Source organism: Hyperolius riggenbachi, chromosome 9 (genome assembly GCF_040937935.1).
Source record: "Hyperolius riggenbachi isolate aHypRig1 chromosome 9, aHypRig1.pri, whole genome shotgun sequence".
NCBI lineage: Eukaryota > Metazoa > Chordata > Amphibia > Anura > Hyperoliidae > Hyperolius > Hyperolius riggenbachi.
The window spans coordinates 239965490-239979050 of record NC_090654.1 but is presented as its reverse complement, the minus strand read 5'-3'; the positions used below and the strand labels follow the sequence as shown (position 1 = coordinate 239979050).

The window sequence follows — 13561 nt, the reverse complement described above, 5'->3', positions numbered from 1 at the left end:
ATCGCAGGACCCGTCGGGCGGTGAGTACGCAGCTTAATACTTTTAGCCATAGGCCCTGAACTAGCATGCAGATCAAGTTCTCCGGCTGAAGTTTTACTGGATTAGCCACAAGTTGATTTCGGGTGTGTGATCCAGGTAATATGGATGTCAGAATAATCATCAGGACAGCCCAGCAACTGGTATTGTTTAAAAGGAAAATAAATTAGGCAGCCTCCATATACCAGTATTTCTCAGTTCAGGTTCCCTGTAAAGGGCACAGAGACAGGTGGAATCAGATTTACTCATCTGGGACTTCCAGCCCCAGCAATCCCGCCGCTGTTGACTTTGCGATGGCTCGGCGGCAGATCAGGCACTTCCGGTGCAATACGACACCATAAGTGTGCTAGGCCCCATTGCCTTGCATTGTCATTGCGTTACCCTGCCATAGAACAAGGTAACACAACGCAGGTTAGGAAGACAAGTGTAAAAAAGGGGCCTAAAGCTTGAAACAAAATCTTGGTTGAGACAGGGCAGCTACAGCCTATGGCTACAATAGAGTGAAGGAACGCTAGTGGGAGCTTTCAGACACTGCAGTGGTTGTGACATTGCAATGACTTGCCAAGGTTGAGAACACTCTTCTGTGCATCAATAGTGGAATAACATTTGGCTATAGAAATTCACTGACAAGGCCAAAGCAGGTGGCTGTCCATGCAGGAGATGATGTCATCACCAGAGGAAGCAGAGAAATATATTTTTCTTCCACATTTCAGAAATGGGTGTTTAGTCTGTAAGTTTTCTTTGCTGCTCAAAGTTTCACGATCCATTTCTAAGTTCAGCCATTAAAAATGATTGAATGCATATGTGAAGAAAAAAAAACCTTTTAATAGTTTGCATTTTACCAAAGAAAAAAAAAGGGTCCTAATTGATAATCTAACGAGCGGCTCCTACCGCAGGTCTGTACATCGGCCGGTCACTCGTCCAAACCGTTCAATCACTTGTGAGGAGCGCTAGCCAAGATATATAAACCTTATAAGTGTAAGACTGGGGCCAAAAATACTGTTTTCATTATTTATTTCTGGATGAAACGAGTAGGAGTAATCGAAAATATTATTCAAACGCTCAGGAGTGATTTTCTTGATGTCTGGGCCAAAATCTTGAATTTTGAAAAGTGTATAGGGTAAAAGAAAGGAGAAGGCCCTAGAGTAGGAAGGTGCTTTACTAATAGGCATTCTGTAGTTTAAAAAAAAAGGAAGTATCAACATAAAAAAGTGTTAAAACCTAAAATAAAAAATAAATAAATCTAACTTTGGAAGGCATAAAGTACATTCAATAAAATGTATTAGATTAAGGTTGTCCAGCTACTTTTTTTGGCCAATTACTTGCATAGAAAGATCAGTGGGCAGCCCGTCTGAACATTTTCTAAAGGTCAGTTATTATTATTTAGTATTTATATAGCGCCAACATCTTCCGCAGCGATGTACAGAGTATATCGTCTTGTCACTAACTGTCCCTCAGAGGAGCTCACAATCTAATTCCCTACCATAGTCCTAGTCTATGTATGTATTATGTAGTGTATGTGTTGCAGTATAGGGCCAATTTACAGGGAGCCAATTAACCTATCAGTATGTTTTTGGGATTAATAAAATGATAATTTTCTCATCCATCGGATGTGGTCATGTATTGGGAGGTTGGTGGTTTTTCCTTTTTAAAGGACACCTTAAGTGAGCAGCACATGATTAAAGGACACCTTAAGTGAGAAGCACATGGTTGCTGCCATATATTTTTCCTTTTAAAGGGTACCCAAGATAAAGAAATTATACATACCAGGAGCTTCCTCCAGCCCCCTTCAGGCTACGGTAATCGGTCCCTAACCGTCCTGCTCCGCCGCCTGGAGATGCCCCCAGTGGCTTAGCTGCAAGAAGGGGATGGGGAACAGTTTTTTAATGATTATTATCATTTGAAGCATTTGTAGAAGTCATCATTACAAGCAGAGGACCAATAAAGAGCTAATACTGCAGTTGAGGGCGGGCCCTACGGTGCTATAGGGAAACATGGACGTGACCTTGCTCATCAGTTGCCCTTTTGTCCTTTCAGTTATAACTGACAGCAACTGATATATCTCAGTTCTGACAACATTTTTGTCAGAACTGGAAGGAAGATTTGTAAGAAGAAAATAATGAGCTTCTGAGAGGAACTGATGGCGAGGTAAGTATGTAATATTAATTTGCAGGTACATCGTGTTTATTTTAAATAATTTTAATCGGTTCAGGTTCACTTTAAGCAGAACAAGCTGCTTGGATGGGAGCCTATCAACATGTCTGTACAGCAACTCTTGAAAAACTGCCGCCGTAAATGAAACTTGATGAGCGCTATTATTTGACCCATATTGAAAAATTATGAGTAGATGCATGAATAATATTCTGTCCACATACAAAACCAAGCAATCAACAGGAGTACGTAAAGTTCTATATTTTAATGTAGCTGTATAAATACATTCAAAATATCAAAATATAAAATACAAATCTCTCTATTTACAAAGTCATAAACCACAAAAATAATTTCTGGCATAAAATATCATTAATAAAACAAGTTTAATAACTCCCTTTGTCATAGATTCATAAGGCGTGTATTCAAGTCTCTTAATTTCCTTTCTGATCATCTGCTGACACTGGTGAAAGATATCGCTTGACAACAGTTTCCATGGTGACAGGCCAGATCCCTGTTTTTGTGTTTTAGATTTTCTGATCTCTGTCTGGGTTCACAGACAGGCGAGAAGCTGACAGGAGCTGAAACAGCAAATATCACAACAGCAGCAGCTATCATTTTGTTGCCAATCCCCTGTGATTTGCCCTTGCTGTGATTTATGTGGCATAAATTGCTCAATAACCATCACTGTAAAAGACAGATTGTCACCTGACTCACACACAAGTGCTTGTCAGGATATCTTGCAGCACCTGGGTTAATTGATAGCAGCCCTTGTGGATGAGAAAGATGCAGACTCTCATTACAGAGAACTCCTGCTGACAGGACAGCTTAATGAATTATAGCAGGTTACTTTAATTCATGTCCAGAAACGCAGTGCTCTGCTGCGGAAGCCAGATGGCGCTGTATTAGCCAGTGCATCTGAAAGGATTAGGCCTCCATTTCACGAACTGTTGATAGGCAGTGAAATGCCTCTCAAACTCTCTCAACTGCTCACTTCTGCCTGGTAACTGCTTGTTGCTGCATAATAACTGCTCACTTCTACCTGGTAACTACTTGCTGAGCACACAGCTCAACAGTTCTTGGAAAGGAGGCCTTATGGTGGCCATACATGGTACAATTTTTTTATCCAATCTTACCATTTCTATGTAGTATAAGAGTATATTAAGTGAATAAACTGAAAGGATAATTTAGGCAGTTCCCTATTACATAGAAATGGTAAGATTGGATAAAAAGATTGTACCATGTATGGCCACCATTAGGCTGATTCATAGGTGTGCTGATATTGCAGGGTTAGGGTCGGTTCACACTTGCTTTAAAAAAAAAGTTTCTGTGAGATACGTTTTTAAAGCTCCTCCAAAATGCAGGAAGCGATTCTATGTTAAAAATAGGACCCGCTTTCACTTGTTAAATACACAGATCCGTGTGCCACGAAACGGAACGCAGAGTGCGGATTTGCTACATTCTCCCATACCGGATCGGAAAATGTGTCCAATGAAAGCCTATGAGCCTGTCACTAAGCTAGTCGCCGCATCCCTGCTGCCTGTTTCGCTCGCATTACAACCGCAGCCCATCGCTGCCGATCGTTCCCTTTCGAACAACCCGGAGGCCGGGGATTCTCCATTGGGCTGTAACAAACCAATGGGAATCCTCAGCAACAGGGAGAATTCTCATTGGTTCATGGTGAACCAATAAAAAATTCTCCCTGTTGGTAGGGAGAATTGGCCTGCTGCAGCCTATGGAGAGCCCCATGCTTCTGCTGGCCTCTGGGCTGCTGAAGGAACCGAACATTGGGGCGAGCAGCGGCGAGACAGGTGAGTGGCGATGCATACCGGCTGAGGTGAGAAACTTTGCGGACGCGATCTGCGAAATTTAGAACGGACAGAACACATACTGTTTCCACTCTGCATCTGCGCCAATGTGAACCGAGCATTACGAGCTGCAGCCACTTAGGGCATGCTCCATGGGCGACCAGGATCATTAGAGAGCTTTGCCCAAAGACTCTTTACTGTTTTAACTACTTCTTGAGCCGGGATTCAAATTATAGTGAAAGGTTTCAATTCTACATCAAAGGCAACAGCCCTACCAGTACGCTCTGCAGCTGACCCTCATATAGTCCTGCTCGCAGATGGGGAACCTGGTTGCTAAAATAAAGGTAAAATATGGTGTCTCTTTCTGCTGTTTTTATTAGGTTAATGCTAAGAAAAAAATATATTTTTAAAATTCTTAGTAAAGAGAAAAAAAAAAGGTTTTAGTGCCAACTGATCAGCATTGCCCTGTAACTGTTACAGCTTCCTGCTGCTGTCTTATATTAAAAGTAGTGTCTGCTGCCTATTACTGCATACGTGTGAAAAAGGCACTGCTGTAATTTGGGCGCCTGGATAGTAGAATATTGGTAAAATTACAGATATTCTACCATCCGGCACAGGCTAATACCGATAGCAGTATATCAGTAATTTTAACTTAAAGGACAACTGAAGTGAGAAGAATATGGAGGCTGCCGAATTTATTTCCTTTTAAACAATACATGTTGCCTGGCAGTCCTGCTGATCTATTTAACTGCACTAGTGTCCGAGGAACACCAGAAACAAGCATGCAGCTAATCTTGTCAGATCTGACAATAATGTCAGAAACACCTGATCTGTTGCATGCTTGTTCAGGGTCTATGGCTAAAAGCACTAGAGGCAGAGGATCAGCAGGACAGCCAGGCAACTGGCATTGCTTGCAAGGAAATAAATATGGCAGCCTCCATGTCCCTCTCGCTATAGTTGTCCTTTAAAGTACTCCTGAACTGAGAGCGGGGTTTCCTTGCTAATAGCAATGTGTTATGTGCGGTGCTGTGATATACAGTATATCCAGAGTCCCCAGGTGTCCCCTCTCTGCTTTCCTGAAATGTTGGACTGGAAAGAACAGGCACTATTGAAGAATGCTTCTTGGAATTGGAGATCTTCTTTAATGTCCTACCAAACCCAAATGGCAAACAAACCCACAAACAAAACATACACACACTAAACAGTGCTAGTGCTGACTACTGCCTTGCATTGCTCACAGTTCCTCACTGCCATTTTTGTTTTTCCGTTACATATAGGTAGTGAGGTTTGCAACCTTCTCCCCGCTGCCAGGTACCTACTCAGGCAATGAGATTGATTCACTAAATGGTAACGGGCTCTTCAGCGTGAGTTCATTTTAACGAGTGCTCGATATGCTTTGTCCTGTCAGCGTAGTGTGTGTTCTTAAAGCGGAGCTGAACTCTTGCACAGAACAGAAGGAAAACGTAGAAAAAATAAACCCTGAATGTACTTAGAGAGTTTAGGCTGTCTAATTCCCCTTTATCTGTGACTAAACAAGTTGTAATTTGATCCCTCAGCTGTGTCAGCTGACTGCCACGGCAGATAAGCTCAATTGTAGACACAGGATGTTAACAGTATGTCTGCTTCCATGAAAGCAGAAAGTAGCAGATTTATATCAGGATTTGTATCAGCTGTAAAAAAGAAATGTTTTTATTTTTTTTATAAAAGGCTATTATGCTATTGCGTATCTTTTAGAGCAGAGAAGAAGTTCTGAGTTCAGGTCCACTTTAAGTTAAGCGTGGTCCTTTGAAGTGCTGTGCGATGTGTTTGTAACACAACCACGCGACTTCACTACTGCGGCCGCTACTATGCTAATGTAGTGGTGGCCACACTAGTAAAGTATCATGGTCACACCCCAAACACTTCGCCCGACACTTCGGCCCAGTGCACACCAAAAACCTCTAGCAGATCCGCAAACCGCTAGAGGTTTGTGAAGCAGATTTCAGAGCGATTCTAGGCATGTTTAGAGATGTTTTCTAAACATGCCTATCGTTTTTTGGAATGTGTTTGTGTAGCAGATTTCATGTATTGTTACAGTGAAGCACAGCAAAGCTGTTACTGAACAGCTTCTGTAACAAAAACGCCTGGAAAACCGCTCTTTCCTATACTTTAACATTGAGGCAGAAACGCCTCAGAAATCTAAAAAATGCTTGCGTTTGTGGAAAAAACGAACCTCTCTGGTGTGCACCAGCCCATTCACTTTTCATTAGCCAAGCTGTTTTCCCCCTGCAAGCACTTTAAAAAACGCTTCAGAACCGCTCTGCCTTAAAATTAGCTCACGTTAAAGAGAGCATTCTCATTTAGTGAAACAACCTCTATGTCATTATTACTAGTTCTGGAGGTCCTAGTTCCTGCAGAGTAACGCTAGGTGGGGCGCCACAGGATACAGGACTGCTGGAAATAAGAAGTGACACAGCCTTAAAGAGACTCTGAAGCGAGAATAAATCTCGCTTCAGAGCTCATAGTTAGCAGGGGCACGTGTGCCCCTGCTAAACCGCCGTATACGTGCCGCTAAACGGGGGTCCCTTCACCCCCAACCCCCCCACTGCGACACTTGGTCGCAGGCTTGGTCGCTCCTGGAGGCAGGGCTAATGGCTGCAGCCCTGCCTCCATTCGCGTCTATCAGCCGCGCATCGCTGCCTCTCCCCTGCCCCTCTCAGTGAAGGTAGACTGAGAGGGGCGGGGGATAGGCGAAGATACGCGCTGACAGACGCGCGTGGGGCAGGGCTGCGGCGGTTAGCCCTGCCTCAACCAGGAAGCGCTCCCCCGCATTATGGAGGGGATTTGGGGGATCAGGGACCCCCGTTAAGCCGCGGGATAGCGACGGTTTAGCAGGGGCACACGTGCCCCTGCTATATATGAGGTCTGAAGCGAGAAAATTGAGAGCTTTTTTGTTTTCGATCAATAAATCCGATCGAATTTCCAGTGTTTCGATTTTTGGAGGTTGGACATGCTGGAAATTTCAGACCAACTTTATCAAGAATTGTACGGTGTGTGGTGGATTGTCAACTACTTGATATACAATCAATTTTTTTCTGAGCTTTCAATTATTTTATTCATAATTGGGGAAAAATGTAACATAGGTATGTGGTACATTGGTCAGATTTTTGAATTGTTACAATTAGTCCAATTAGAAAAATTGATTGCTATTCTTGAATTGAACAGATATTTAAAAAAATTGTATGGTGTGTACCACGGGACAGCCACAGAACAGCCACATGCACCTGAGTGGTGAGAAGAAGGCCACATGGCCACTGCCAATAGAAATAAAGCAGAGTGGGGCATTGAGTAATGCAGGGCAGTGCTTAACTAAGCAAAACTAGCACCTCTGGTTTATTTTTATCTTAACTTTGGGTTCAGTAGGGATTTATCTGGGCCTAATAACACAATACCATCAATGCACCTTACTATTGCTGGATTTCAGCTTTAGAATTAGGCCAGTAACAATTTCCTACATGCATCTCAGAAAGTATCAGCGCCAGAAGAATCTGATCCTGCAGAAGGCGTTTGGATGTCCTCTTCGGCATGGCTGGTAGTAGGGAGGGTTACCAACATGTTTTTAATAGGCCGGGTGGCTTCTCCTGGAAGAAAACAAGGAACACAATTAGAGGTAATGAAAAGAAAATATCAGTTGCCCTGTATAAATAAGTCAGGGTAACACGCTGACCTGGGCACAGCCAGTGACATACTGGAGAGGTCAGAGGGCAGAGAATGGCTGGCCTGGTTTACGTGAACCGTGAAACCGTAAAGGGTTTAATCATCAGCAGAGACCAGGACTGGGAGCACAGGCCACGCCCTGACACCTAGCTCTGCCCCACAATGCACTTACAATAAGCAGGAAAGGGATCAGGAATTGTACAATAACACCAAGAATATACAGCCGGTCCCCTTCTTGCAAACCGGTTCCGCTCCAGAATAATATTCTATTATCCACTATAGTAGAATAGAGATAGTTTTAGCGATTTTACTATTTCCTAACCTAACCCTAGGACAGCGGCCTTACCAGATAAAATAACATGCGCCAGGGCCACCCACAATGCAAATTGCAGCTATAAACAGTGAGTGCAGAGGCAGAGCAGAGTTTTACACGAGCGGCTATGTCACCCATCCTCAGACGTACCTGGGCAAACAATGGAGCATAGTTTGTTCACTGAAAAACGTAATGCATTTCAAGCACATCAGTACTGAACATGTTTTTGTGCTTTATGTTATTGAAATTATCAGTCTGTTTCAGATTAAACCAGCATTGTGAGGCAGAAACACTACGAGGAGACACTGCGAGGAGGAAACACTATGAGTAGAAACTGTGAGGAGGAAACATTATGAGGAGACACTGAGGAGGAAACACTATGAGGAGATACTGTGAGGAGGAAACACAATGGCCTCAATTCACTAAGCTGTATCAAACACTTTATCAAACGTTTGATAATTTACCTCATGAGTAAAATCTAGTTTTGAATTCATTAAGGTGTTATAGATTTATCAAATGTTTTATTGATACATGTTCAATAAATCTATAACACCTTAGTGAATTCAAAATTAGATTCTACTCATGAGGTAAATTATCAAACGTTTGATAAAGTGTTTGATAAAGCTTAGTGAATTGAGGCCTATGTGGGAGACACTGTGAGGAGGAAACACTATGAGGAGACACTGTGAGGAGGAAACATTATGAGGAGACACTGTGAGGAGGAAACATTATGAGGAGACACTGTGAGGAGGAAACACTATGTGGGAGACACTGTGAGGAGGAAACACTATGTGGGAGACACTGTGAGGAGGAAACACTGTGAGGAGACACTGTGAGGAGGAAACATTAAGGAGGAGAAAAAAATATGAGGAGACACTGTGAGGAGGAAACACTATAAGGAGACACTGTGAGGAGGAAACACTATAAGGAGACACTGTGAGGAGGAAACGCTACGTGGGAGACACTGTGAGGAGGAAACACTATGTGGGAGACACTGTGAGGAGGAAACACTATAAGGAGACACTGTGAGGAGGAAACACTGTGGAGACACTGTGAGGAGGAAACACTATAAGGAGACACTGTGAAGAGGAAACGCTACATGGGAGACACTGTGAGGAGAGACACTATGTGGAGACACTGTGAGGAGGAAACACTGTGGAGATACTGTGAGGAGAAAACACTGTGGAGACACAGTGATGAGACACTGCGAGGAGCATTTTACTCGCACTTCCAGTGTGAAATATCCCACACTACACAATAGATGGGAAAGTACAATAAAATGCATAACAGATAAAACCTCCCTCCCAGTCTCTGTAAATACAAAGCATTCATTTTACAACACAAATCCCAGTTTTTATATAGAAAGGTAAACCAGTAACTCTACTATCTGTACAGTGACCTTGGCTCCCTTTACAAGAATGGATCCAGGACTAGTAATAACAGATCACACAGGCTGTGTCAATATACACTAAGGGCCCTTTTCCACTAGCAATCGCTAGCGTTCACGCTGAACGCTAGCGATTGCTGAATCGCAATTAGCGGCGATTCCCCGACGTTCGCGGCCGCGATTTTGCTATGCTATGCACTGCATAGCAAAATTGCGGCAAATATCGCTCCGCCGCGCGTTCGCGTTCCCGACAAAAACGAATCGCGGTAGTGGAGATGACCTACCGCGATTCCTATGTTGAAAAGCAAACCGTAGCGATTGTAAAATCGCTAGCGGTTTGCGTTTTTGCGATTCAGCCAGCGCAACCGCGCTGGTGGAAAAGGGCCCTAACTCTTCTCTTCATTTCTTGCAGTTAGCACTAAGCAATGATTAGAAGCCCCAAATAATATATTTGTAAAAGGGGGTCATACACTGGCTAATAGTGTCCCGACTAGATGGGCAATTCATTCTCCTCAATTAGAAGAATGATTGGGGATTAGTCATTAACGCCTTCTGCAGCCACATTCAATCTTGATGTGATTTCCTCAGAGATCTGACTGAAAATGAATGACTGTGAGGTGTGCAGTGCTCATTGCATTACCAGCTTTGCAACCGCCAATCAACCTGCAGCTGATTTACAGCCGTAACCAATCAATAAACAGCGGAACATCAACTAAAAGTTTATTGATCACAGTTGTCCACAATTCAAAGCTAATGACTGAGAAGCAGATACGTTTGTTTGTCAAGTCGTTTTTTCTTACTTTTGGTCTACATTAAAGGTGAAAATTCTCTGATGAGTTAAACAACTGTATCTATCCTCCTTCTCCTAAAAATGATTTTTTTTTTTTAGATCAGATCCCACAGTTTTATTTTTTTACTGTTTAATTGTCTCCGCTCAATGGCACATGCAAAATCTATAAACTATAGACCCTTTTTATTGCTTTCCTGCTCCCAGAATCTGAAGCTGAAGCCTATCACAGCTGATCATGCTGATAGGGTGACGGGGGAGGGAGAGGGATAAATATATATATATATATATATATATATATATATATATATATATATATATATATATATATAAATTTATTTAAAAATAAATAATACAAATTTGTAAAAAACAGATACAAAGCGGATCGTTCAGAAACAGTGTTATCAGTCTGCAGACAGACTGTACACTCGCTCTACTATTGCTGGAACGCCCACTCAGCGTTGTGTGGAACGTGTAGCAATATTTAGAAAGTGCTGCATGCTGTGCGTTTAGCAATACATTTGCTGCGTTATGTGTGTTGCACATGCTCAGTAATGTTTTTTCTTTTCTTTAAATGTAACGCATGCGCCGTTTTTGTTCCATCAGTATGCAACGAAAACGGGCCACCAAGAGACACATAACGCAGTGCAAAATAACATCCAACTTCATAACCTACATGCGCTGCATTAGGAGCACGTTATGCGACTTTAGCGTCGCATCAAACGCAACGTCCCACTGTGAAAGAGGCCTTAAAGGACACCTGAGGTAAAAATAAACTAATGAAATAAATAATTGGATGCATCTTCCTTCTCCTAAAAATGACTTTTTAAGACAATCTACAGTTTTATTTTATGTTTAATTCTACTTTTTAAGTTTTAACTGTTTCATTGTTTTTGCTCAATGACACATTCATTGAAGTATGCCAGAGCTAAAATCTATGCACTATTGATCGTTGTTATCTCTTTCCTGTTTCCAGAAGCCGTTTTCTGCTAGGAAAGTGTTTTATAGTTGGAATTTCTTATCAGTGAGGGTCACACTGTAGTCACTTCCTGTCTGAGTTAGGACGGAGTCAGCCACTTACATAACTGATATTTAACTCTTTCAGGCAGAGAAAGAAAAAAAGGAACACACCATAGTTATTTGTGTGCTAAGAACTGTACATACACGTCTATCTCATCATGCCACATGTCACCTCGGGTATCCTTTAAAAATGTATTTACAAGTTTCACTTCCATACGAGCAAGCAGTAACACCCATCACAGACATAACAATCGCCCCATGATCCCCACCATGCTGCTGGGAGGCCCCGGAAGCTTGGGGGCCCTGTCCAGCGTGTTTGCAGAGCAGCAGCAGAGCATTTAAAGAGGAACTCCAGTGAAAATAATGTAATAAAAAAAGTGCTTCATTTTTATAATAATTATGTATAAATGATTTAGTCAGTGTTTGCCCATTGTAAAATCTTTTAAATCCCTGATTTACATTCTGACATTACATGGTGACATTTTTACTGTTGGCAGGTGATGTAGCTGCTGCATGTTTTTCTGGCAGTTGGAAACAGCTGTAAACCGCTATTTCCCACAATGCAGCAAGGTTCACAGACTGGAAACTGCCAGGGGTATGTACTCAAGAGTTTGTTGTGGGAGGGGTTTCACCACAATATCAGTCATACAACGCCCCCTGATGGTCTGTTTGGGAAAAGGAATAGATTTCTCATGTAAAAGGGGGTATCAGCTACTGATTGGGATAAAGTTCAATTCTTGGTCGGAGTTTCTCTTTAACGTTACCTGCTCTCGGTGGCAATACAGGGAGTGCATGCTGTCTTACTCCAAGCTGTATAGGCTCGAAAGCCTACTACCAATTAGGCATATTAGGTGATGTGCATCTCTGTAATGAGTAGGGTTGTGGTCTAATGATATCAACACCCTATATCAGGTGTGCATAATTATTAGGCAACTTCCTTTCCTTTGGCAAAATGGGTCAAAAGAAGGACTTGACAGGCTCAGAAAAGTCAAAAATAGTGAGATATCTTGCAGAGGGATGCAGCACTCTTAAAATTGCAAAGCTTCTGAAGCGTGATCATCGAACAATCAAGCGTTTCATTCAAAATAGTCAACAGGGTCGCAAGAAGCGTGTGGAAAAACCAAGGCGCAAAATAACTGCCCATGAACTGAGAAAAGTCAAGCGTGCAGCTGCCAAGATGCCACTTGCCACCAGTTTGGCCATATTTCAGAGCTGCAACATCACTGGAGTGCCCAAAAGCACAAGGTGTGCAATACTCAGAGACATGGCCAAGGTAAAAAAAAGGCTGAAAGACGACCATCACTGAACAAGACACACAAGCTGAAACGTCAAGACTGGGCCAAGAAATATCTCAAGACTGATTTTTCTAAGGTTTTATGGACTGATGAAATGAGAGTGAGTCTTGATGGGCCAGATGGATGGGACCGTGGCTGGATTGGTAAAGGGTAGAGAGCTCCAGTCCGACTCAGACGCCAGCAAGGTGGAGGTGGAGTACTGGTTTGGGCTGGTATCATCAAAGATGAGCTTGTGGGGTCTTTTCGGGTTGAGGATGGAGTCAAGCTCAACTCCCAGTCCTACTGCCAGTTTCTGGAAGACACCTTTTTCAAGCAGTGGTACAGGAAGAAGTCTGCATCTTTCAAGAAAAACATGATTTTCATGCAGGACAATGCTCCATCACACGCGTCCAAGTACTCCACCGCGTGGCTGGCAAGAAAGGGTATAAAAGAAGAAAAACTAATGACATGGCCTCCTTGTTCACCTGATCTGAACCCCATTGAGAACCTGTGGTCCATCATAAAATGTGAGATTTACAAGGAGGTAAAACAGTACACCTCTCTAAACAGTGTCTGGGAGGCCGTGGTTGCTGCTGCACGCAATGTTGATGGTGAACAGATCAAAACACTGACAGAATTCATGGAGAAAGGTGGCTATATTGGTCACTGATTTGTTTTTGTTTTGTTTTTGAATGTCAGAAATGTATATTTGTGAATGTTGAGATGTTATATTGGTTTCACTGGTAAAAATAAATAATTGAAATGGGTATATATTTGTTTTTTGTTAAGTTGCCTAATAATTATGCACAGTAATAGTCACCTGCACACACAGATATCCCCCTAAAATAGCTAAAACTAAAAACAAACTAAAAACTACTTTCAAAAATATTCAGCTTTGATATTAATGAGTTTTTTGGGTTCATTAAGAACATGGTTGTTCAATAATAAAATTATTCCTCAAAAATACAACTTGCCTAATAATTCTGCACTCCCTGTACAGGTCCTTTTCAGTGTACAAGTGCTATGCAGCCAGCTAATCTCTATGCAACTTTTATCCTTGACAAAAGACATGGAACAAAGCCGCATAGTGAT

At 42.3% G+C, this 13561-nt stretch overlaps 1 protein-coding gene across 1 annotated transcript in view; it reads right to left on the bottom strand.

Moving 5' to 3' along the window:
• Positions 1-6580: 6580 nt before the first annotated feature.
• Positions 6581-13561, bottom strand: part of KIAA0586 (KIAA0586 ortholog) — a 204864-nt gene continuing 197883 nt past the window's right edge. Inside the window, exon 32 of the mRNA XM_068254201.1 lies at positions 6581-7612. Coding sequence (XP_068110302.1) covers positions 7494-7612 — 119 coding nt within the window. The 3' untranslated portion in view covers positions 6581-7493. The remainder of the gene's footprint in view (positions 7613-13561) is intronic.